We start from the raw sequence: 23,923 nt of genomic DNA, 5'->3' as shown, positions 1-23,923 counted from the left end.
CCGCGACACCTGCGGCAACATTGTAACCACAAATATCATTAGCAGCAACCAGGTATATGTTCAGAAAACGTAAACGGATTGTTTACTACGAGCAACTAATCAAGAAATTGTCCTCAGAAGACCAAGAAATGTCCACAGATGAGCTCAAAATATCCACGGAAGACCAAGAAATGACCATAGAAGACCCAAAAATAGCAGCAGACCAAGAAATGTCCACGGAAGACCAAGAAATGACTGTAGAAGACTCAAAAATAGCAGAAGACCAAGAAATGTCCGAGGAAGACCAAGAAATGACCATAGAAGACCCAAAAATAGCAGCAGACCAAGAAATGTCCACGGAAGACCAAGAAATGACTGTAGAAGACTCAAAAATAGCAGAAGACCAAGAAATGTCCGAGGAAGACCAAGAAATGACCATAGAAGACCCAAAAATAGCAGCAGACAAAGAAATGTCCACGGAAGACCAAGAAATGACCATAGAAGACCCAAAAATAGCAGCAGACCAAGAAATGTCCACGGAAGACCAAGAAATGACCATAGAAGACCCAAAAATAGCAGCAGACCAAGAAATGTCCACGGAAGACCAAGAAATGACCATAGAAGACCCAAAAATAGCAGCAGACCAAGAAATGTCCGAGGAAGACCAAGAAATGTCCAGAGATGACCCATAAAGATACAAAGGTCTAGAAGTGTAGTCATAGGACAAATAAATATCTACATGTCACCCAGAAACAGCCACAGAATACCGAAAAAAGTCAGAGGAAGAAGAATCGACCACAAATGACCCAGGAACATGTAAAAACCAATTAATGTCCACAACAATCAGAAACATCCACAAAAGACAAAGAAATATCCACATATGATCTAGAAATGTCAACAGAAGATCATTAAAAGTCCAAAAATGACTCCGAAACACCCACCGAAGACCAAGAAATGTCCACAGCAGACAAAAAATGTCCACAGCAAAAACATATGTCAACAGAAGACTCAAACATCAGAAGTCCAAGAAATGTCCACAAGTCAGGCAGAAATGCCACAAAAGATCAACTAATGTCTGTAGATGACTCAAAAGGATTTGTAAATGACAAAGAAATGTCCATGGACGAGCCAGAAACATTCACAAAAGACCTAGAAATGTCTGCAGAAGATGAAAAATGTTGACAGATGACTCAAATGTCCACAGAAGACCAAGAAATGTCCGTTGAAAACACAAATGTCCACACAAGACTCCAAAAGAATCAAAACATTAACACAGGACCAGGAAATGCCGACATAAGAGTAAAAAAAAGTTAAAATAAGACCAAAAAATGTCAACAGATGACCAAGAAATATCCATAGATGACCAAAAAAGACAAAATAAATGTCTACAGAAGACCAAGAGATGTCCACTAATGACCAAATAATATTCAAAGATGAGCCAAAAGTATCCACAGAAGGCTAAGAAATGTCGGAACATGACCAAGAAACATCCATAGATGACCCATAAACATCCACAGAAGACCATCAAATGTCCACAATTATCCAGAAATGTACAGAGAAGACTAAAACATATACACAGAAGAACAAGAGATATCCAGAGAAGGCCAAGAAATATCAAAAGAAGACTCAGAACTATCAGAAAAAGACCAACATACAGTATGTTTACAGAACATCCAAAGACGACCGAGAATTGTACATAGATGAGCTGCAAACATCCTCAGAAGACCAAGAAATGTCCACAGAATACCAAGTATTGTCTGAAGGTGACACAGAAACGTTCATAAAAGACCACAAAATGTCCATGGTTGACCCAGAATCATCCAAAGAAGACATAACAATGTATGCAGAAGACCAAGAAATGTCTACAGATGACCAGGAAATCTCCAGAGAAGAAAAGGGAATGTCCACAGATGAGCTATAAATGTCCACAGAAGACCACAAAATATCCACAAGTGACCAAGAAATGTCCACAAATGACCAAAAAAGACAAAGAAGTGTTTACAGACGACTCAGACATTTCCACAGAACATCATGAAATATCCACAAATGATGATGACTAAAAAATGTTTACAGAAGACGAAGAAACTTCTACAGTAGGACAAGTAATGTCCACAGAAGACTCAAAGGCATCTACAGAAGTTCAAGAAATGTTGACTGAAGACCAAGAAATTTATTTTTTTATCTAGTTTTTTTTTTTTTTAAGCCTGGTTTTGATTTGCGCCAAATTTATGCTTTTAATTTGCACCTTTTTTTAAGTATATTTTATATGTGTTCTCTGTTTTTTTTTTGTTCTTCATTGTGGTTATAGTTTTTATTTTCCAGCTGATTTATCAATTGTGATATTTAAAAAGTCGTAAAACTTTTACCCAAATTTTTGCTCAAAAATTCACATAATAATAATAATAAATAATATCAATTATAGGGATTGTGTCAGTATTAAATGAACTTGTTTGGGTTTTTGGTGTTACAAGTATTTTTAAATTTTTATTATTATTATTTTATGATTTTTCTGCACTTTTTTGGGGAATTTTTTTTCTTTCATATACAAATCTTTATTAATTAAAATTATTAATCTTGCAGTTTTCTCAGTGGCCACTGGGGCAATTTTAGACTCTTACATCCAGTCTATTCTAGAAGAGTTTTCAGCAGACTCATTATCATCAGAGGCAGAATTACAATGACTGATAACTCCTGTGTACACAGCTGATAATACAGGATTCATCATACACAATGGGTGATGTCACAGCTCACCTCCTCCTCCTCCTGTACTATGATCTTTGCACACGCTCATTAGACGACGAGACTCATCATGGACGAGGGAATTCCCTGAGCAGATTGCACACGACCAGATTAATCAGTGCCCTCATTGAGATTTCCAACCAGATCTGTAGAGGTCTAGTCTGGAGGCCCAGAGGGGTCCGCTGCAGCCTCCTCCTATGGCCCGGAGAGAACCTACAGGATCGGGGGACTCTACGTAGAGGGGTATGGAGAGAAGCAGATGTTTACATACCAGCACCCAGCATAACAATCACCACAAGGACCCCGGGATGTCGGACAGCGTCCATCACAGGGTAGAGACTTCTCCCGTCTTTGACTTTTCCTTTCTTCTTCTTCTTCTTCTTCTTCTTCTTTCTTCCTCAGGATAAAGGTTTTATACCTCTGAGAAAAGCTTCAGGTTTCAGCCCATATGAGAATATCAGCCCTACATATAGTGACGGCCACCTGACACCGCCATACAATATCAGTCTTTACAATATCTGCCGGCAAACTTCAAGCTGTACACTTTAACCCTATAAAGGCCTCCACCCGATGAGTCAGAGGAACTTATGATAGATGGACATGTGCAGCCTGCAATGGTGAGATTAAAAACTACGAGTGGAGCCAACGGCTGCCCATGTACCCAACATAGGATAATAATAAGGTCTCCCACATAGCGGTCCCTGCACCTCCGTGCGCCTTCTATCTCATTTATTTACTCACTTATTTGGCGCCAAAAATTACACAGTGCTTTACAGACATCACTCTCCACTTTGGAGCTCACCACCTAGATTCGCTATCAGTAGGTCTTCCATATAAATCAGAGAAAGTGATGGCGCCATCAGACTCTGTATGAAGGAATCATTGCTCAACTTTAGAAATGTCTGACCCTCAAGTTGTCTTCTCCATACCCCTCTGTTCCAACCAGACATCTCCACATTTAGATTTCTCATCCCTCTTCTAGATAACCTATGCCCCCTCCATAGCACTCAGATCTCCTCTGTCTTCGAAGACATCCCGGAGACCTTTTTTAATCTCCTCTGATCCCGTCTAGATGCCTAAATCCAACATACTCTTCCGCCCCCTCCAGAGTCCTCTGACCTTCTGCAAACTCTTGTTCCTTAAGAAACCTCTGCTCCCACCAAGTATCTGTTTCATCTGTTTTTCTGACCTCCTTCAGACACCCTTGTCCTCTCCAGACCCTTCTGCCTTCCACCAGACTCCTTTATTCTCCCCAGTCCTTTCTGCATTCTGACAAAACCCTTTATCCTCCTCCAGATCCTTCTCCCCTCCATCATCCTCCTCCAGACCCTTCTCCCTTCCTATAGACGCCTTTATCCTCCAGACCCTTCTGCTAAACCACTCTAACCCATCCTTCTAACATGACTTTCCCTTGACAGATATTGACATACATATTAGACAGTCATCAGATCCCACCAGTTTCAGTCAATGTTTGCCTAATGTGTAGGACCAGTTTTAGGGTTAGGAGCCATTCACTCGCTCATATTCTTCGCCCATGCTACATTCTCATATTTGTGGCCAGGCTGTAGACTATAAGAAATGAGTTTCCCACCCTATGATGCGACATCTTCACGATGAGATTCACCCTTGTAGTTGGAGTTTCCAATGTCTCGATCACGTGACCCATCCCATTGTGGATCCCGTCGTGTACATGTAAGTTTCTATAGAACCTTTGTTTTGCCTACAAAGATAGTAGGGACTGGTCAGACCAGTTCACTTCATTCTTTTCCTGTAGTTTCTGTGAAACATAGAAAAGCTTCAATATTAATAAAGTAACGAGGCTCAGACACAAGTGTGGGTGGGACGATTGAATGGTCGTTGTTTATCTTGTTGGCTAGTATTGAGTATCTGGTAACCCTGGAGGCTCAATGGAAGAGTCAGACCCAACATCTTTCACTGCATGTGATTTACTGAAAGCCCAATACCGGAGAAGATGTAGAGAGTTTAGCAAGTAGGTCATCACTGGAAACCTTTTGTAGGGTCTCTACCTGTCCCACATGAAGCCTTGGTTTTCATGAATCCATGCAGGAGGATGCGGGGGAAGCCCACCTTATCTTCTAAAACAGATATTGGATGGGACCATTGGCTGCGAATCCAAACAAAGCCAACAATCCACCCAAACGAGCCAACCCTTTGGTCCAGCTTGAATATTTTCAACTCAACAACATGCCTAATGACCATATTGTGAACTGTGTACATTGAGTTTTGTATGCGCTACCAGCTTACAAAGTTTACTTAAAGTAGATAAATGGGACAAACAAAGGAAACAATGAATCAACAGGTCTTTAGGCGCAGACAAAAAGGGGTATTCCATGTTAGACATCATATTCAATCCAACCCAACTTCAGAACAAGGGGGACCCGGTAAAGCAGGTCCTGGCAGCATCATCGAAACAAACATGAGTGGAGAGATAGTGGAGTCCTTTTTGACTGTTTTTCTTCCGTGGGAATTATCCTAGTGTGTGTTTGTTTGGCCATCTTGGAGAAGTGAATGGGGGGGCGATGCACATCTCTATACATTTACCCCCTTGGATTTGGTGGTGAAAACCCATCATTTCCAGGTTGGAAGGGAGTTTTTGAGAAATCACTTCATAGACAGTCAGAGATGTCTGATAGATGGGGTTTGTCACAGACGTGAGACCTATGTCATGAAGTAGTTTAGCAGACTTGAGCACAGATAGTGTGGATGCCGACTGAATCACATCTTTTTAGAAGTTTTAAAGCAAAAAAAATAATAATTTCTATAAAAAGAGAATTTATTGATCATAAAAACAGAGCTCACAACAAGGGGTCCTCACATGTATTGTAGAGAAGACCCATCCACTACTGAAATGTGGTCGAACAGGTCAGAAGGATATAAAGTGTTGTAGCCAATGGACATTTCTCCTGAGACATAAACATAGCGGACATCATGGAGGTGACCTTCAAACGTTTCAGGAAGAGGTAGTGATGTGTTGGACATTGGGTCATTTTACTATCCAGATGCTTAGAAAATGGTCAGAGGCCACGTGAAGAAGTTCATAATTTCACAAGCTTTGTCCTGGTGGCCACCAATTCTAATAATACGACCAATATAATTCTGGGTCTGACATTCAATCCATTATGGTTTTAATCCCAGTTCACTGGCTCCCACTGAGCCGACCACTGATCATCATCACGTGTGCAGTACTAGACAGGTGATCAAAAGTAATGCCGATGCGGTAAACATGGAGGACGAGGAGGCGGAGCGCGTGGCTCCATATGAGTAGATCCAGTTATAGTAATTCGGGACATAGGTGTAGACTCCCGGACGGTTAGCCAAGGCACAATCTTCTCCCCAACTTACAACGCCAGCTTGATACCAAACCCCATTGACTTTACAGACCAGGGGTCCCCCGGAGTCACCCTAGAAAGAAGAACGAAAGTACGGGAAATATGACATTAATTCACTGTGCTGCAATTGCTATCGAGATACATGGTCATGCTAGCGATGAGGTTACACAGCAGAAAGAAAATAAAACACACATGACCTTTTGATTATAGATGAAAGAAAGGGTCCTCCACAACAGGATCACGATCAGACCATGAGGGGAGCATAAATGAAAAGAGTACAAAAATAAATTATATAAAAAGGTTGTCACCCACCTGGCAGGAGTCTTTCTTTCCGGCCTGGTATCCTGCACAGATTTGGTCACTTGGAACAATCTGTTGGTTGGTAGCAATAGCGGAGTTGATGTGGTACATGGCATCACAGGCACTGTTACCGATAAGAGGCACCATGACCTGCTGGAGAGTCTGAGGATATGGAAGACTCACTGCAAGAAGAAGAGCGATGGTCCACGTCATGCCGTGCAAAATAACAAAGATACAAAAGCCCCACAGGAGACACAACTGTATTTTACTTGGCGAGTGAAGTGGTGCAGTGTGATGAGGCGTAAAGCTGTGTGGATATATGAGACTGTTGGCAGAGACTCCGGTAAGAGATGGAGGAGTTGTGGTTCTCTAGGAGGGTCAGACACACCATAGGAGAACTAATTAGCTCACCATGAGAAGGAATAGAACTGTCTCTGGTTGCACCTATTGGGGGGTAGTTGCCCTCAAAGTCAATGGAAGACCCATTAATGAGGCATAAATCACGACTAGGAATTTTAGCAAAACCAGAGACACATTCGTTTTTGGAGAAAAGCTAAAATCTCTAGTAGTGACTCAAAGCTCTTTAACGACTCACAGAACGACTGTTCATACGAAGCACAGGCGATCAATGCATCACGACGTGGCCAAAAAGTTCAGTGCTCCTTCCAACTTTCTTGCTTTCCCTACCTTGATTGACAGTTGTGGCTTTATAGATCCAGAAAAAGGCAGAGATAGAGGGAAGACAAGTTGGTGAGAAGGTGCACTAAACGTTTGGCCGCGCCTTGGTGCATCGAGTACGATCAGTAATTTTGTGCCGACACAAGGCGCACCAGTTATCACCTATCTGACCGCTTGGATCCGCATAGATCAGCAAAAGAAGGAACTTTTAGAATTGGGCAGCAGAGCGCATGTGCGACCACCACTCTCTTCATTCACTGTGGACCTGCTAAGCAACGTGCTCGGCTTTTCCCAGCAGCCTCATGAAGAATGAGTGGAGCCATGGTCGGGGGTCCAGCCTGCCACTTTATTTTGTAACAAGGATATGATTTCCTTATTCTGCCGATCGGTGTGGTTGTCAGCGGTAAGCGCCCACCAGTCAACAGGTTGTCACCAATTCTGTGAATAGATTTCAGTGAAAACAAGTTAATGGTCAATCATTGAATACCTATAGGTGGACCTACAGAGACAGTTCTCTTCCTTCACAAGGAGGAATAATTTGCATACTTTTTCCCCAGGTAGCATTGCCTGATGTGTAAGACTATCTCCACAAGGAAAAGCAGCAGGACCCAGGAGATTGTTTAGCTACACTGATAAATGATGGTGATGTAGGGTGGTACTCTTGGTCAGCATCATATATGATTAGCTTATAGTCCCATGCATCTCCTGAGTTTCTTACCATCACTTCCCGTATTGCCCCATCCAGTTACCCAGCAGTTGGTGCCATCGGCGAAGCTCATGGATGCCAGGGGGACACACACCGGCAGGATGTAGTCAGTGTAGGTGACCGGACTGGAGAGTTTAATCAGAGCGATGTCCCCTGGGGTGGCACTGCCGCCATACTGGGGGTTCACGATGATACTTGCTACACTGGACGAAATCTGGTGAGCACTGGTGATCTGCAGCTGGTACTCGCCAAGAACGACTGTGAAATCGGAGGGATTTGTAGATGTAGACCTACAAAGAGAAACCAAACACCACAATAATGAGGAGCAACTTCACCCTACATAATGTTATACAGCAGGAATGGAAACGTCTTTGGCTGAAAGTGATGCCTCGTGATGTCACCTAAGACAACATACTAGGCCAAGAAACCAGAAATGTATATAGATCATTAACATCTTCAGGTAGATATGGGACCTTCTGTCTGATCACCAAATATGATGACCAACCCTCTACAGTGAGAGGTCATTTGTACCTTCTGTTGATATAGAGATGGTCATCATTCATTTTTCCCTTCAACCCAATGGCCATTTTGGGTTGTGGGACATGTTATCGGGTCCCATAACCCAACATGTGGGACCATGCTGACCACTACAGGGTAGACCAGGCAGCAACTTACGATCCAAAACAATGTGCAGCACAGAGCACCCACTGGTTGGAGATAAGGGATCCTCCACAGACGTGGGAACCTTGGAACCGCAAACTGATCTGCCACGGCCATGCTCCTTCAGTTGCAGCTGTGCCACCAACTATCCGATTGTTGATCACTGGATTTCCACAGGCTGGTTGGGCAGCGGTGGTGGTTGTGCTGATGTTTGAGATCACTGGAGAGGTGTAGACTGGAAAACAGAAGGGAAAGTCTTAGCCTTCACATTTATCTAAGCTGGTGACATAAACCATTGATGTATCAGACTGTGTGTACTGTATCTACCAGTCATAGATTGTCTCGCATCAGGTGATATCACAAATCAACCCTTGACCACCTAAGTTTAGGTCTTTGCCCAAGGTAGGGTGCATTGTGTCAAAGCCCCAAAGGTGAAGCATCTAAGACTGGATGGGTCTTCCACTTGTCTGATCACCATGCCTCCTCCATATTGTAGTGGGGAGGTCAGATCTACAGAACAGGGTCACCTCTGCAACCAGAGAGCTCAAGTTCTAATGTGGATCCATCACCTACTCAACGATGAATCCACTGATGTCAAGGTTGTGTTTGTCATTTACAGCCTTATACATCATAGCAGTTGTCAGACATTTCTCCTGACCCCCTCCATACACATACGCCCTCTTCTTGGCCATTGGGCAGAGTCTGGCACCTGTGGGAAGAAACCTTCAGACATATCGTGTCAGATCCTTGTTTCCACCTCGACAATAGGGGAGCGTGTTTGGTCAACTTTCATCAAAAAGTCCATGGGCGCCATTAAAGTTCTGTTCACATGTCCAATAGTTATTCTATTGTTGGATCCATTTTTTGGTATTATAATAATGGAAATAAGAAGAAGATCTACTGCGAGATCCACTCATTTAAAAAAAAACAAAAAAAAAACAAAACACGGATCCATTCCAAATGGGAGAAAGATGGAAACCAAAGTGTTTGTTAGAAATAATATATTGACACCAGTTCTGGCCACACAAGTCAGTCCAACAAATTCTCTTTAATTTACACCACGGGAAGGTACGGTGACCCCTGGGCTGGAGCAACTTTCCTGGCGGTGGGGCTCGCCTCTCAGTGAATTAGGCGCCTCTTACCCCACCGCTCCTAATACTGGCATACAAATTGGGGCCTCAGTGTTCAATCGACTAAACACCCCATTGATTTATAGGAACATTGACACCAATATGGCCTTCACTCCTGCTCCACCATGGATGACCTCTCGGATCTACAAAGCCAGAGACGATGGACATCACCAGATCTGCTCTCCGCGGTCGGGGGGGGAATGGCAGCCACATCGCTTATTTTTCTTTTTTTTTTTGCTCTCATGATGGGGGAAGGGATTGTTCTCCCTGTGACATTAGAGGACGTTTGCACCGCACACCCCACAAGGTATTTTTCTGTTATTTTTGGACGTGTTGGGAAACGTTTTCCCCGCAGGCAGTCGTCACAGAGAACTGAGAAAGGTGAATATAACTCCAAGGGTTAACAAAAAAAAAGTTCAGCTTCTGATGGTCTCTGTGGGCGGGGAACGCGATAAAGGAATACGGGACATTAATGTAAAATATTTACACCCTACGACGACAATGGGGCGAGTACGACTCCCCTCAGAGGGGCGATCACAGTCTACCTTGCCTGTTATATACCTGTATGAGGAATCAGGCGCCGCTCGCTCCACATTTATTACACTTTCCCGATTATCCGGATTTCCCACCTTAATACATTGTATCATTATGATCATCGCGATCATACATTGTATCATTATGATCACCGCGATCATACATTGTATCATTATGATCACCGCGATCATACATTGTATCAGAGCCCAGACTGTGAGCGGCGCTACATATTCCGTCACCTTATACTGTAACACTAAAGTCCAGTTTTTTACGTTGTTGGAGCCAAAAACCACAATAGTTCTCTGCTCCATTTATCACAATTTTTCAAAGTATTTTTCCCCTTATAGATGCATTTCTTTGGTGCACATTGTATGTGTGAGGTCACGTTCTCACGATGAGTTTTTGGTGAGTATTATTCACTCTGCGTATTTTTGAAAAATACAAGTACCCTTTACTTAATGGGTGCAAAAAAAAACCTCACAGTGTGAACATGGCCCAAAGTCATGTTTCTTTGATTACCCTTCATTGGATGTGTCTGCTGCGGATTACATGTGGATTTTACTCAAATCAATGGGGGGAGGAAAATCCGTAAATAAGACGCAGATTTGCCGGAAGAGAAATTGACATGTTGCGAAGTTCAAAAACGCAGCGTAAGAAAAGAAAGAAAAAAAGCAGAGAATTACAGAAATGGAGATCGCTTTGCTGAACTGTGACTCTGCATTTCTTATTCATTTAAAATCGCAGCAATAAATCCCCTTAACTAAATAATCGGGGGGGAACGTCGCCATAAACAGCGGATTATCTGCACCGCAGTTTTCACACCTTACAATGTATCAGGATATGGAATTGTTACTGAACATAAAGTGTAAATATTACATATTCTGGGTCCTGATGAGTGTTACAATGTATCATCAATATGTAACAATAATCCAGCGATGATACGGACTGTTCGGCCCCCGTGATGCCCAGATATGACCTATACGTTGCGCTGCGGTGGATACTTCCGTCCTGTAAATAATAACCGATCGCGATTGATCCGATGTGATTGGAGCGTCACGGCTTTATGATCAGATCCGCTCACCGACACATAACGGAATCACGTCAGCCGTTGGATTTTGGCTGTCGCGGACACTTACCGGAGAGCAGCAGGAGGCTGATGAGATAACGGATGTCACTCATGGTCGCTCGTTTCTGGGTGTTTTCTCGGATAAAGCTCCTTAGTAAGAGCTGATGCCCCGGGAGACTGATCTCTCCTCGCTCCGGCGTCCTCCTCACACTGACGGCAGCGTCCCCGGCCCCTCGGAGCTCAGAATGCGGCTCGACCTGTTCCTGCAGAGAAGTCTTCTCCTCTGACAACCGCGACTGAGATAAGCGCATGTGATCGCAGACCAGACGTGACGGCCATTAACGTGACAATGACGACATCATCTCACAGCAAATAATAACCTTGTGGGGTTTTACCAATCACCTGCACATAACAGCTGACCCCGAACACCACTCATTGCTCCACCCGGCTCTAGTCACACCCAAAGCTGCTCATATAGAAACATTGCACTGGATTTTTTTTTTACAACTCCCTAGTTTGCTAAACACTTTCCAAAATAACATCAAGAAAGCTTGAAAAATACGAATCGCAGCTGTGCTAAAATTTTGTGATATTTCAAGCAGTTTTTTTTGCCAGAAACTGTCGTAAAAACGGCATGAGGACCCGAACTCAGAGTTAATAAATGGCGCAGTGACGCCTTCACAACCACTCCGCCCCGTTATATTATATGTAACGTCTGAAGATAGATATTCCCCGCAATGTAAGTTGTCGCTGTAAGGACTTGTTCGTACGGAGCTTTTTTTGATGCGCTTTTATTCTACATGAAAAATACAAGCTGAGGCCAGGATTCTAGAAATCGCATTCATGTCACTGCTCCTGCAAAACACTGTGTTTTACCCTCGTAATCTGCTACGTGTGAACGCGCCCTGACTGCGCTCTGACGTGTGAGATGCTGGAGGTCAGGACACTTTACTATGATCCCAACTTCAGCCTTCATCACCTTCTGTCCAGTAAATACGGCTCAGGATAGAAAAATCAACCAAAAATAACAGAAAATTCAATTTTCACAGATAGTTCCCAGTGCTCCTGGATACTTCTTTTTTCCTCTCCTCTGATCTCTTTTCACCTATTTCCTTTCATTCACCTCTCCTCCTCTCCCTTTGTGTCTTCCCTCTTTTCTTTTCCTCCCCTGTGATCTCTTCTTCTTCTCTCCCCTTCCCTCCTCTCTTCTGCTCTCCTGTCCTCTCTCCTTTTCCCTTTCTTCCTCTCTTCTACTCTCTTTCCTTCCTCTTTCCTCTTTTCTCCCCTTTCCTTACCTCCTCATTTCTCCTCTATTTTTCTCTCATCCACTTCTTCTTACGCTTCCTTCTCTCCTCTCCATTGATCTCATGCCCTTTTCTCCGCTTCTTCTCCTCCCCTCTTCCTCTTCCCTTCCCTCCTCTCTTTTCCATTGATCTACATTGCACTCTCCTTTCCACCCCTCACCTCTCTTCCCTTCTTTCCTCACCTCTACTCTCCTTGCCCCTCTTCTCCTCCCCTCTCCTTTTCCCATGCCTCCTCTCATCACCTCTCTTTTCTCCCCTTCCTTTCTTTCTTCCCCTCTACTCTCCTTTCCTCTTCCCCTCTCCTTTTCCCATGCCTCCTCTCCTCTCCTCTCCTCACCTCTCTTCTCTTCTTTCGTCCCCTCTACTCTCTTTTCCCCTCTTCCCCTCCCCTCTCCTTTTCCCATGCCTCCTCTTCTCATTTCTCTTTTCTTCCCTTCCTTTCTTTCCTCACTTCTACTCTCCTTTCCCCTCTTCCCCTCCCCTCTCCTTTTTCCATGCCTCCTCTCCTCACCTCTCTTCTCATCTCTTCCCTTCTTTCGTCCCCTCTACTCTCCTTTCCCCTCTTCCCCTCCTCTCTCCTTTTCCCATGCCTCCTCTCCTCACCTCTCTTTTCTTCCCTTCCCTTCTTTCCTCACCTCTACTCTCCTTTCCCCTCTTCCCCCCTCTCCTTTTCCCATGCCTCCTCTCCTTACCTTTCTTTTTTCCCTTCCCTTCTTTCCTCCCCTCTACTCTCCTTTCCCCTCTACCCCTCCCCTCTCCTTTTCCCATACCTCCTCTCCTCTCCTCACCTCTCTTCTCTTCCCTTCTTTCATTACCTCTACTCTCATTCCCCCTCTTCCTCTCCCCTCTCTTTTTCCCATGCCTCCTCTCCTCACCTCTCTTCTCTTCTTTCGTCCCCTCTACTCTCTTTTCCCCTCTTCCACTCCCCTCTTCTTTTCCCATACCTCCTCTCCTCATTTCTTTTCTTCCCTTCCCTTCTTTGCTCACTTCTACTCTCCTTTCCCCTCTTCCCCTCCCCTCTCCTTTTCCCATGCCTCCTCTCCTCACCTCTCTTTTCTTCCCTTCCCTTCTTTCCTCACCTCTACTCTCCTTTCCCCTCTGCCCCCTCTCCTTTTCCCATGCCTCCTCTCCTTACCTTTCTTTTTTCCCTTCCCTTCTTTCCTCCCCTCTACTCTCCTTTCCCCTCTTCTCTCCTTTTCCCATATCTCTTCTCCTCACCTCTCTTCTCTTCCCTTCTTTCCTTACCTCTACTCTCCTTCCCCCTCTTCCTCTCCCCTCTCTTTTTCCCATGCCTCCTCTCCTCACCTCTCTTCTCTTCCCTTCTTTCCTCACCTCTACTCTCCTTCCCTCTCTTCCCCTCCCCTCTCCTTTTCATTTGCCTTCCCTCTCTTCCCCTCCCCTTACTTCTCTTCCCTTCCTTTGTCACCTGTACTCCCATCTCCTCTCCATTATTCTCTTCTTCTCTGCTCTCTCCTTCCATCTCTCTCACTTGGGCAGACATGCTACATATCTGGCACATTATAAAGAGCACCCATGTGTTATTAGGGTACTTGGGTTTTAATCTCATCACCCAGATATGAATCATATAACGTAACAGAAACTCACAGCTTTCACAATATAAACTGCAGCAGCAAAAGTCAGTGGAGGACACCGCCTCTGCCTGGAATGCCTAATAATAGACCAGCGGAAATAGTTGTGTTCCTACATAATCTCATGTGATGTCTAATCTATCGGCTGAGTCATGTGTTGGACTAGATGATGGTCACCTTCTAGGACAATAGTCTCAAACTGGTGATTTCTGGATCCTTCGTGTCCCAGCTGCTGTAGTCTCCTCAAGCCATTAGAACATATTGGGAGTTGTAGATTCTTGGCAGCTGGAGCCATAGCTAGAAAAGCACGGTGTTAGAGTAACTGCTACCCACACCATGGCTGAGGACACCCTGTGTGATGGCGTCGTCTCTGTAGACTACGTTCCTATGGATTTTGTTTTACCACCCCATGATTATTATGCTCTGGGGTCCCGGAGAGAGTGAGGAGCTTAATAAGGAACATTTGATTTACATGGAAGAACTTCTATATGAATCGAATTTCTTGGTCGCATTCGAGCAGAGCGGATCTGCCGAATTCAGATTTCAGCCAGTTCATTCATCATTGCTCGATACTTCACCCTTTACATTATTGTAACCCCACCATCAGCCCGCAGCGGAGACAGTGACCTTCTCATAGAGTGACCCTCACTACCAATAACCATGAATCCCCAGCGGGTCATGTTTTCTGCATTTTCCACAACCAGTCATAAGACCAAAATCTTTAAATAGTTGGTTTTCTTTCTGGATCTGTCTTTTCCCTATTGATATCAGCGGAGTCTGGAGCTTGGTGGATGCAGGATGAGATGTGGAACAGATGTCACCATATCTGGTGGTATCGAATTATAGCAACTCTGCTCCATCTGTTTCCGATAACTCAGTAGGTGTAATGACCAATAGTGTCACCTCCACCACTCAGAGAAGAATATGGGATGTAAGAAGGTACAGTCTACATCTCACCTGGTATCCTGGCTGTAGACCCAACATCTCCTCCACATTCTCTGCTGGGCTGAGGTATATCTGTCACATTGAAGAACACCAGCTCGGGCACATATGTCAGGATCCAGGACTGGTAGGCCGCCACCAGTGAGTAAACCCCAGGGCGGTATTGTAGCGCACAGCTCTCACCCCAACTTACAATCCCAAGCTGGTACCAGATCCTCTGTACGTTACAGACCAGAGGTCCTCCGGAGTCTCCCTACAAGAGAGTGGAGATAAAAGACATCCTCTATGTTATATGCGTACAATACCGGGTGTGAAAGAAGTGAGGACACCTTTAATAGAAATTGAAGTCTATATATAAGCAGGAAAATAAATTTGTCTAAAAAACTCCCCATGGCTAATAAAAATGGCTGCTGTAATGTAGTTTCTGCTCTTAGCCAGGAGAGGAAGAAGATCCCAGGAGCATAGTTGGTGGTCACAGGAGAAAACCAGCCGAGTGATAGAAGAAGATCCAGCACAGAGTCCTTGTGGCTCTTTGGCATCCTTCTAGTCACTGACCTGGCATGAGTCCTTTTGTCCCTCTTGGTATCCTGCACATATCTCATAATCGTGGATTATTTCAGTGTTGGAAGGTTCTGGGGACCACTGATGGTACAGCCGGTCACAGGTGACATGGTCAATCAGTGGGGTCATCACCTTCTGGAGGGTCTCGGGATATTGTAGATTTACTGAGAAGAAATTGCCACGATTACTACCATCACTGAGCCATATTACTACTTCAAGATTTGTAGACTGATCGCAATGCCTGGACTAACCGTAGGTCTCCTGACCAGAACTTACAGTCTCATAGACACATACGAGGTTGTAAATCCAGCTTGGAAACCTGCCGGCAGACCGGACATTGCGTTCCAGGTACGGACCATGAAATACAATCATGTGAACCAGGCCTTAGATTTATATTATGACCCGTCATATATACATCCCCATAAATATTAACAGCGGAAGCTTTGATCCTGAGGTGAATCTAAATCATCTTTGGCTTTTCCAATCCTTTCTAGATAGTCCAAACTAAATCTAATAAAACAGCAACACAAACCGTGGAGGAAAATGAAATGTTGGGAGAAATAAAGAAGAATGGGGTAAAGTCTCCATCAAAATGTTACCTATCTAACCCAGGAAGAACAAAAAGATGAATCCAGCTAGAATGCACCCTAGAGCTCTTAGGGAGTTGAGTATTGTGAAAGCCAAACTATCCTACTATTCCTAATAGTTAAAGAGGACCTTGTACTGGATTTTGTAACTTTATCTAAGTAATTGCTCATAGTGGTACTGCTCCCCTGATTCTGTAACGGTTTATTTTTTGTTTCTATACCCCTCCATTCCAAAGTTTTGCCCCCTGAAAATAAAGAGCCTAAATTATAGGCCTGTAAGTGTGAAGGTTTGTCTACGAGACGTCATCCTGGAGTTTCTCAGTGATCAAAGCCTCATCATCCAGCATCACATGGGTTAATGAGGGATCGGTCCTGTCAGACTCATCTGATCAGCTGCTTTAAAGAAGTAAGTTCCAGACTGAACCGGGAGTTGTTGGATGTCGTACATTATATATAATTTTTTAAAAACTAACTACATCATACTGCGATAAAGGTGGAGGAGTGTCAGCCACCTGTTTGGTACCACAGGCGTCAGCAGTAGATTGTGTTACCTATGGGGTCAGGAGAAGCCGGAGGGGAAGTAGGAGGAGAAAATACACAATATCATCTACTAAATGTCACCTCGTCAGGTTCCTGAAAATGTCATAGAGTTATAGGGTAACTTCCCCAATAGAGGGCGATAGAGCGACACAGTAATCGTGGTGAGAACCCTGAGTAACACTGACACCGAGAAGGGCTTAACAGTGTGACCAATGCCAGGAAGCTGCTGCTAAGCCATATAAGAGTACGACCCTAAATGCTCCATCCAGGAGCAAATACCGACGAGCGATTCTGATAAAACTCAAATTTGGTATTTGGCTGGGAAATTTGATTTGATTCAAAGTTATTCACTGCGAATCAAATATTCTTTATTACGCTCGAGGGTTGTGGCGTAACGTGGATTACCAGCGCTCACGGCAAAGCAAATATTTTGAGCCCCCCTAACTTGTGGACTGTTATTCTAAAAATAAAGTTATATTATATTTTTTACTTCATATTTTTAACCAACTCCAGGAATGTCAAACTCAAACACACAGAGGGCCAAAATGAAAAACCTGAACAAAGTCGTGGGACAACCAGTATTCAGTATAATTGGCCCCACATAAACCTCCATACAAAATAATGGGCTCCACATAGACCTCCATACAAAATAATGGGCCCCACATAGTCCTCCGTACAGTATAATGGGCCCCACATAGTGCTCCATACAGTATAATGGGCCCCACATAGTCCTCCGTACAGTATAATGGGCCCCACATAGTGCTCCATACAGTATAATGGGCCCCACATAGTCCTCCATACAAAATAATGGGCCCCACATAGTCCTCCGTACAGTATAATGGGCCCCACATAGACCTCCATACAGTATAATGGGCCCCACATAGTCCTCCATACAAAATAATGGGCCCCACATAGTCCTCCATACAGTATAATGGGCCCCACATAGTCCTCCATACAGTATAATGGGCCCCACATAGTCCTCCATAGACTATAATGGGCCCCACATAGACCTCCATACAGTATAATGGGCCCCACATAGTCCTCCATACAAAATAATGGGCCCCACATAGACCTCCATACACTATAATGGGCCCCACATAGTCCTCCATACAAAATAATGGGCCCCACATAGTCCTCCGTACAGTATAATGGGCCCACAGAGACCTCCATACAGTATAATGGCCCCACATAGTCCTCCATACAGTATAATGGCCCCCACATAGACCTCCATACAGAATTATGGCCCCACATAGTCCTCCATACAAAATAATGGGCCCACATAGTCCTCCGTACAGTATAATGGCCCCACATAGTCCTCCATACAAAATAATGGGCCCCACATAGACCTCCATACAGAATATAGGCCCCACATAATCCTCTATAAAGAATAATGAGCCCCACATAGTCCTCTATACAGTATAATGGGCTCCACATAATCCTCCATACAGAATTATGGGTATCACATAGTCCTTAATACTGCATAATGACCCCACATAGTCCTCCATACAGTATAATGGGCCCCACATAGTCCTCCATACAGTATAATCGCCCCACATAGTCCTCCATACAGTATAATGGGCCTCACATAGTCCTCCATACAGTATAATGGGCCCCACATAATCCTTCATACAGTATAATGGTCCCACATAGTCCTCTATACAGTATAATGGGCCCCACATAGTCCTCCGTACAGTATAATGGGCCCCACATAGTCCTCCGTACAGTATAATGGGCCTCACATAGTCCTCCATACAGTATAATGGGCCCCAGATAGTCCCCCAAACAGTATAATGGGCCTCACATAGTCCTCCATACAGAATACTGGGACTCACACAGTCCTCCGTACAAAATAATGGGCCTCACATGGTCCTCCAAACAGTATAATGGGCACCACATAGTCCTCCATACAGAATAATGGGCCCCACATAGTCCTCCATAAAGAATAATGAGCCCCACATAATCCTTCATAAAGTATAATGGCCCCACATAGTCCTCCATACAGTATAATGGGCCCACATAGTCCTCTATACAGTATAATGGGCCCACATAGTCCCCCAAACAGTATAATGGGCCTCACATAGTCCTCCATACAGAATAATGGGACTCACATAGTCCTCCATACAGTATAATGGCCCCACATAGTCCTCCATACAGTATAATGGGCCCCACATAGTCCTCCATACAGAATAATGGGCCCCACATAGTGCTCCATAAAGAATAATGGGCCCACATAGTCCTCCATACAGTATAATGGGCCCACATAGTCCTCCAAACAGTATAATGGGCCCACATAGTCCTCCAAACAGTATATTGGGCCCACATAGTCCTCTTTACAGAATAATGGGCCCCACATAGTCCTCCATAGTATAATGGACCCCACATAGTCCTCCATAAAGTATAATGGGCCCCACATAGTCCTTCATACAGTATAATGGGCCCCACATAGTCCACCATACAGTATATTGGGCCCACATAGTCCTCCATAGTATAATGGGCCCCACATAGTCCTCCATAGTATAATGGGCCCCACATAGTCCTCCAAACAGTATAAAGGCCCCACATAGTCCTCCATACAGTATAATGGGCCCCACATAGACCTCCATACAGTTTAATGGGCCTCACATAGTCCTCCATACAGTATAATGGGCCCCAGATAGTCCCCCATACAGTATAATGGGCCTTATATAGTCCTCCTTACAGAATAATGGGCCTCACATAATCCTCTATACAAAATAATGGGCCTCACATAGTCTTCCGTACAGTATAATGGGCCTCACATAGTCCTCCAAACAGTATAATGGCCCCACATAGTCCTTCATACAGAATAATGGGCCCCACATAGTTCCCCATACAGTATAATGGCACCACATAGTACTCCATACAGTATAATGGGCCCCACATAGTCCTCCATACAGTATAATGGCCCCACATAGTCCTCCATACAGTATAATGGGCCCCACATAGTCCTCCATACAGTATAATGGCCCCACATAGTCCTCCATACAGTATAATGGGCCCCACATAGTCCTCCATACAGAATAATGGGCCCCACATAGTGCTCCATAAAGAATAATGGGCCCACATAGTCCTCCATACAGTATAATGAGCCCCTCATAATCCTCCATACAGTATAATGGGCCCACATAGTCCTCCATACAATATAATGGGCCCACATAGTCCTCCATACAGTATTGTGGGCCCACATAGTCCTCCATACAGTATAAAGAGCCTCACATAGTCCTCCATACAGTATAATGGGCCCCATATAGTCCCCCATACAATATAATGGGCCCCACAAAGTCCTCCATACAGTATAATGGGCCCCACATAGTCCTCCATACAGTATAATGGGCCCCACATAGTCTTCCATACAATATAATGGGCCCCACATAGTCCTCCCTACAGTATAATGGGCCTCACATAGTCCCCCATACAGTATATTGGGCCCACATAGTCCTCCATACAGAATAATGGGCCCCACATAGTCCTCCATAGGATAATGGGCCCCACATAGTCCTCCATACAGTATAATGGGCCCCACATAGTCTTCCATACAATATAATGGGCCCCACATAGTCCTCCCTACAGTATAATGGGCCTCACATAGTCCCCCATACAGTATATTGGGCCCACATAGTCCTCCATACAGAATAATGGGCCCCACATAGTCCTCCATAGGATAATGGGCCCCACATAGTCCTCCATACAGTATAATGGGCCCCACATAGTCCTCCATACAGTATAATGGGCCCCACATAGTCTTCCATACAGTATATTGGACCCACATAGTCCTCCATAGTATAATAGGCCCCACATAATCCTCTATAAAGAATAATGAGCCCCACATAGTCCTCTATACAGTATAATGGGCTCCACATAATCCTCCATACAGAATTATGGGTATCACATAGTCCTTAATACTGCATAATGACCCCACATAGTCCTCCATACAGTATAATGGGCCCCACATAGTCCTCCATACAGTATAATCGCCCCACATAGTCCTCCATACAGTATAATGGGCCTCACATAGTCCTCCATACAGTATAATGGGCCCCACATAATCCTTCATACAGTATAATGGTCCCACATAGTCCTCTATACAGTATAATGGGCCCCACATAGTCCTCCGTACAGTATAATGGGCCCCACATAGTCCTCCGTACAGTATAATGGGCCTCACATAGTCCTCCATACAGTATAATGGGCCCCAGATAGTCCCCCAAACAGTATAATGGGCCTCACATAGTCCTCCATACAGAATACTGGGACTCACACAGTCCTCCGTACAAAATAATGGGCCTCACATGGTCCTCCAAACAGTATAATGGGCACCACATAGTCCTCCATACAGAATAATGGGCCCCACATAGTCCTCCATAAAGAATAATGAGCCCCACATAATCCTTCATAAAGTATAATGGCCCCACATAGTCCTCCATACAGTATAATGGGCCCACATAGTCCTCTATACAGTATAATGGGCCCACATAGTCCCCCAAACAGTATAATGGGCCTCACATAGTCCTCCATACAGAATAATGGGACTCACATAGTCCTCCATACAGTATAATGGCCCCACATAGTCCTCCATACAGTATAATGGGCCCCACATAGTGCTCCATAAAGAATAATGGGCCCACATAGTCCTCCATACAGTATAATGGGCCCACATAGTCCTCCATACAGTATAATGGGCCCACATAGTCCTCCAAACAGTATATTGGGCCCACATAGTCCTCTTTACAGTATAATGGGCCCACATAGTCCTGCAAACAGTATATTGGGCCCACATAGTCCTCTTTACAGAATAATGGGCCCCACATAGTCCTCCATAGTATAATGGACCCCACATAGTCCTCCATAAAGTATAATGGGCCCCACATAGTCCTTCATACAGTATAATGGGCCCCACATAGTCCTCCATACAGTATATTGGGCCCACATAGTCCTCCATAGTATAATGGGCCCCACATAGTCCTCCATAGTATAATGGGCCCCACATAGTCCTCCAAACAGTATAAAGACCCCACATAGTCCTCCATACAGTATAATGGGCCCCACATAGACCTCCATACAGTATAATGGGCCTCACATAGTCCTCCATACAGTATAATGGGCCCCAGATAGTCCCCCATACAGTATAATGGGCCTTATATAGTCCTCCATACAGAATAATGGGCCTCACATAATCCTCTATACAAAATAATGGGCCTCACATAGTCTTCCCTACAGTATAATGGGCCTCACATAGTCCTCCAAACAGTATAATGGCCCCACATAGTCCTCCATACAGAATAATGGGCCCCACATAGTTCTCCATACAGTATAATGGCACCACATAGTACTCCATACAGTATAATGGGCCCCACATAGTCCTCCATACAGTATAATGGCCCCACATAGTCCTCCATACAGTATAATGGGCCCCACATAGTCCTCCATACAGTATAATGGCCTCACATAGTCCTCCATACAGTATAATGGGCCCCACATAGTCCTCCATACAGAATAATGGGCCCCACATAGTGCTCCATAAAGAATAATGGGCCCACATAGTCCTCCATACAGTATAATGAGCCCCTCATAATACTCCATACAGTATAATGGGCCCACATAGTCCTCCATACAATATAATGGGCCCACATAGTCCTCCATACAGTATTGTGGGCCCACATAGTCCTCCATACAGTATAAAGAGCCTCACATAGTCCTCCATACAGTATAATGGGCCCCATATAGTCCCCCATACAATATAATGGGCCCCACAAAGTCCTCCATACAGTATAATGGGCCCCACATAGTCCTCCATACAGTATAATGGGCCCCACATAGTCTTCCATACAATATAATGGGCCCCACATAGTCCTCCCTACAGTATAATGGGCCTCACATGGTCCCCTATACAGTATATTGGGCCCACATAGTCCTCCATACAGAATAATGGGCCCCACATAGTCCTCCATAGGATAATGGGCCCCACATAGTCCTCCATACAGTATAATGGGCCCCACATAGTCCTCCATACAGTATAATGGGCCCCACATAGTCTTCCATACAGTATATTGGCCCCACATAGTCCTCCATAGTATAATAGGCCCCACATAGTCCTCCATAGTATAATGGGCCCCACATAGTCCTCCATACAGTATAATGGGCCTTACATAGTCCTCTGTACAGTATAATGGGCCCCACATAATCCTCCATACAGTATAATGGGCCCACATAGTCCTCCATACAGTGTAATGGCCCCACATAGTCCTCCATACAGTATAATGGGCCCACATAGTCCTCTATACAGTATAATGGGCCCCACATAGTCCTCCATACAGTACAATGGCCCCTCATAATCCTCCATACAGTATAATGGGCCCCACATAGTCCTCCGTACAGTATAATGGGCCTCACATAGTCCTCCATACAGTATAATGGGCCCCAGATAGTCCCCCAAACAGTATAATGGGCCTCACATAGTCCTCCATACAGAATAATGGGACTCACATAGTCCTTCATACAAAATAATGGGCCTCACATAGTCTTCCGTACAGTATAATGGGCCTCACATAGTCCTCCAAACAGTATAATGGCCCCACATAGTCCTCCATACAGTATAATGGGCCGCACATAGTCCTCCATACAGTATAATGGCCCCACATAGTCCTCCATACAGTATAATGGGCCCCACATAGTCCTCCATACAGTATAATGGCCCCACATAGTCCTCCACACAGTATAATGGGCCCCACATAGTCCTCCATACAGAATAATGGGCCCCACATAGTGCTCCATAAAGAATAATGGGCCCCACATAGTCCTCCATACAGTATAATGAGCCCCACATAATCCTCCATACAGTATAATAGGCCCACATAGTCCTCCATACAGTATAATGGGCCCCACATAGTTCTTCATACATTATTATTGACCCACATAGTCCTACATACAGTATAATGGGCCTCACATAGTCCTCCATACAATATAATGGCCCTACATAGTCCTCCATACAGTATAATGGGCCTCACATAGTCCCCCATACAGTATATTGGGCCCACATAGTCCTCCATACAGAATAATGGGCCCCACATAGTCCTCCATAGTATAATGGGCCCCACATAGTCCTCCATACAGTATAATGGGCCCCACATAGTCCTCCGTACAGTATAATGGGCCTCACATAGTCCTCCATACAGTATAATGGGCCCCAGAAAGTCCCCCAAACAGTATAATGGGCCTCACATAGTCCTCCATACAGAATAAT

General features: G+C 44.6%; 1 protein-coding gene across 1 annotated transcript in view; it reads right to left on the bottom strand.

Annotated features, from left to right (window-relative positions):
• Nucleotides 1-4,952: 4,952 nt before the first annotated feature.
• LOC141162619 (transmembrane protease serine 9-like) overlaps nucleotides 4,953-23,923 on the bottom strand; it is a 44,157-nt gene continuing 25,186 nt past the window's right edge. The window contains exons 5-10 of the mRNA XM_073648894.1: nucleotides 15,533-15,702; nucleotides 14,993-15,230; nucleotides 8,428-8,647; nucleotides 7,765-8,042; nucleotides 6,381-6,550; nucleotides 4,953-6,141 (exon numbers count right to left, since the gene is read on the bottom strand). Coding sequence (XP_073504995.1) covers nucleotides 5,911-6,141; nucleotides 6,381-6,550; nucleotides 7,765-8,042; nucleotides 8,428-8,647; nucleotides 14,993-15,230; nucleotides 15,533-15,702 — 1,307 coding nt within the window. The 3' untranslated portion in view covers nucleotides 4,953-5,910. The remainder of the gene's footprint in view (nucleotides 6,142-6,380; nucleotides 6,551-7,764; nucleotides 8,043-8,427; nucleotides 8,648-14,992; nucleotides 15,231-15,532; nucleotides 15,703-23,923) is intronic.

The sequence above is a fragment of the Phyllobates terribilis genome, unplaced genomic scaffold, assembly GCF_046119375.1.
Source record: "Phyllobates terribilis strain yellow unplaced genomic scaffold, ASM4611937v1 Scaffold_9__5_contigs__length_417890890, whole genome shotgun sequence".
Classification (NCBI taxonomy): Eukaryota; Metazoa; Chordata; class Amphibia; order Anura; family Dendrobatidae; genus Phyllobates; species Phyllobates terribilis.
Note: the sequence above shows the minus strand (reverse complement) of the source record. Positions and strands in the feature narration are given on the sequence as shown.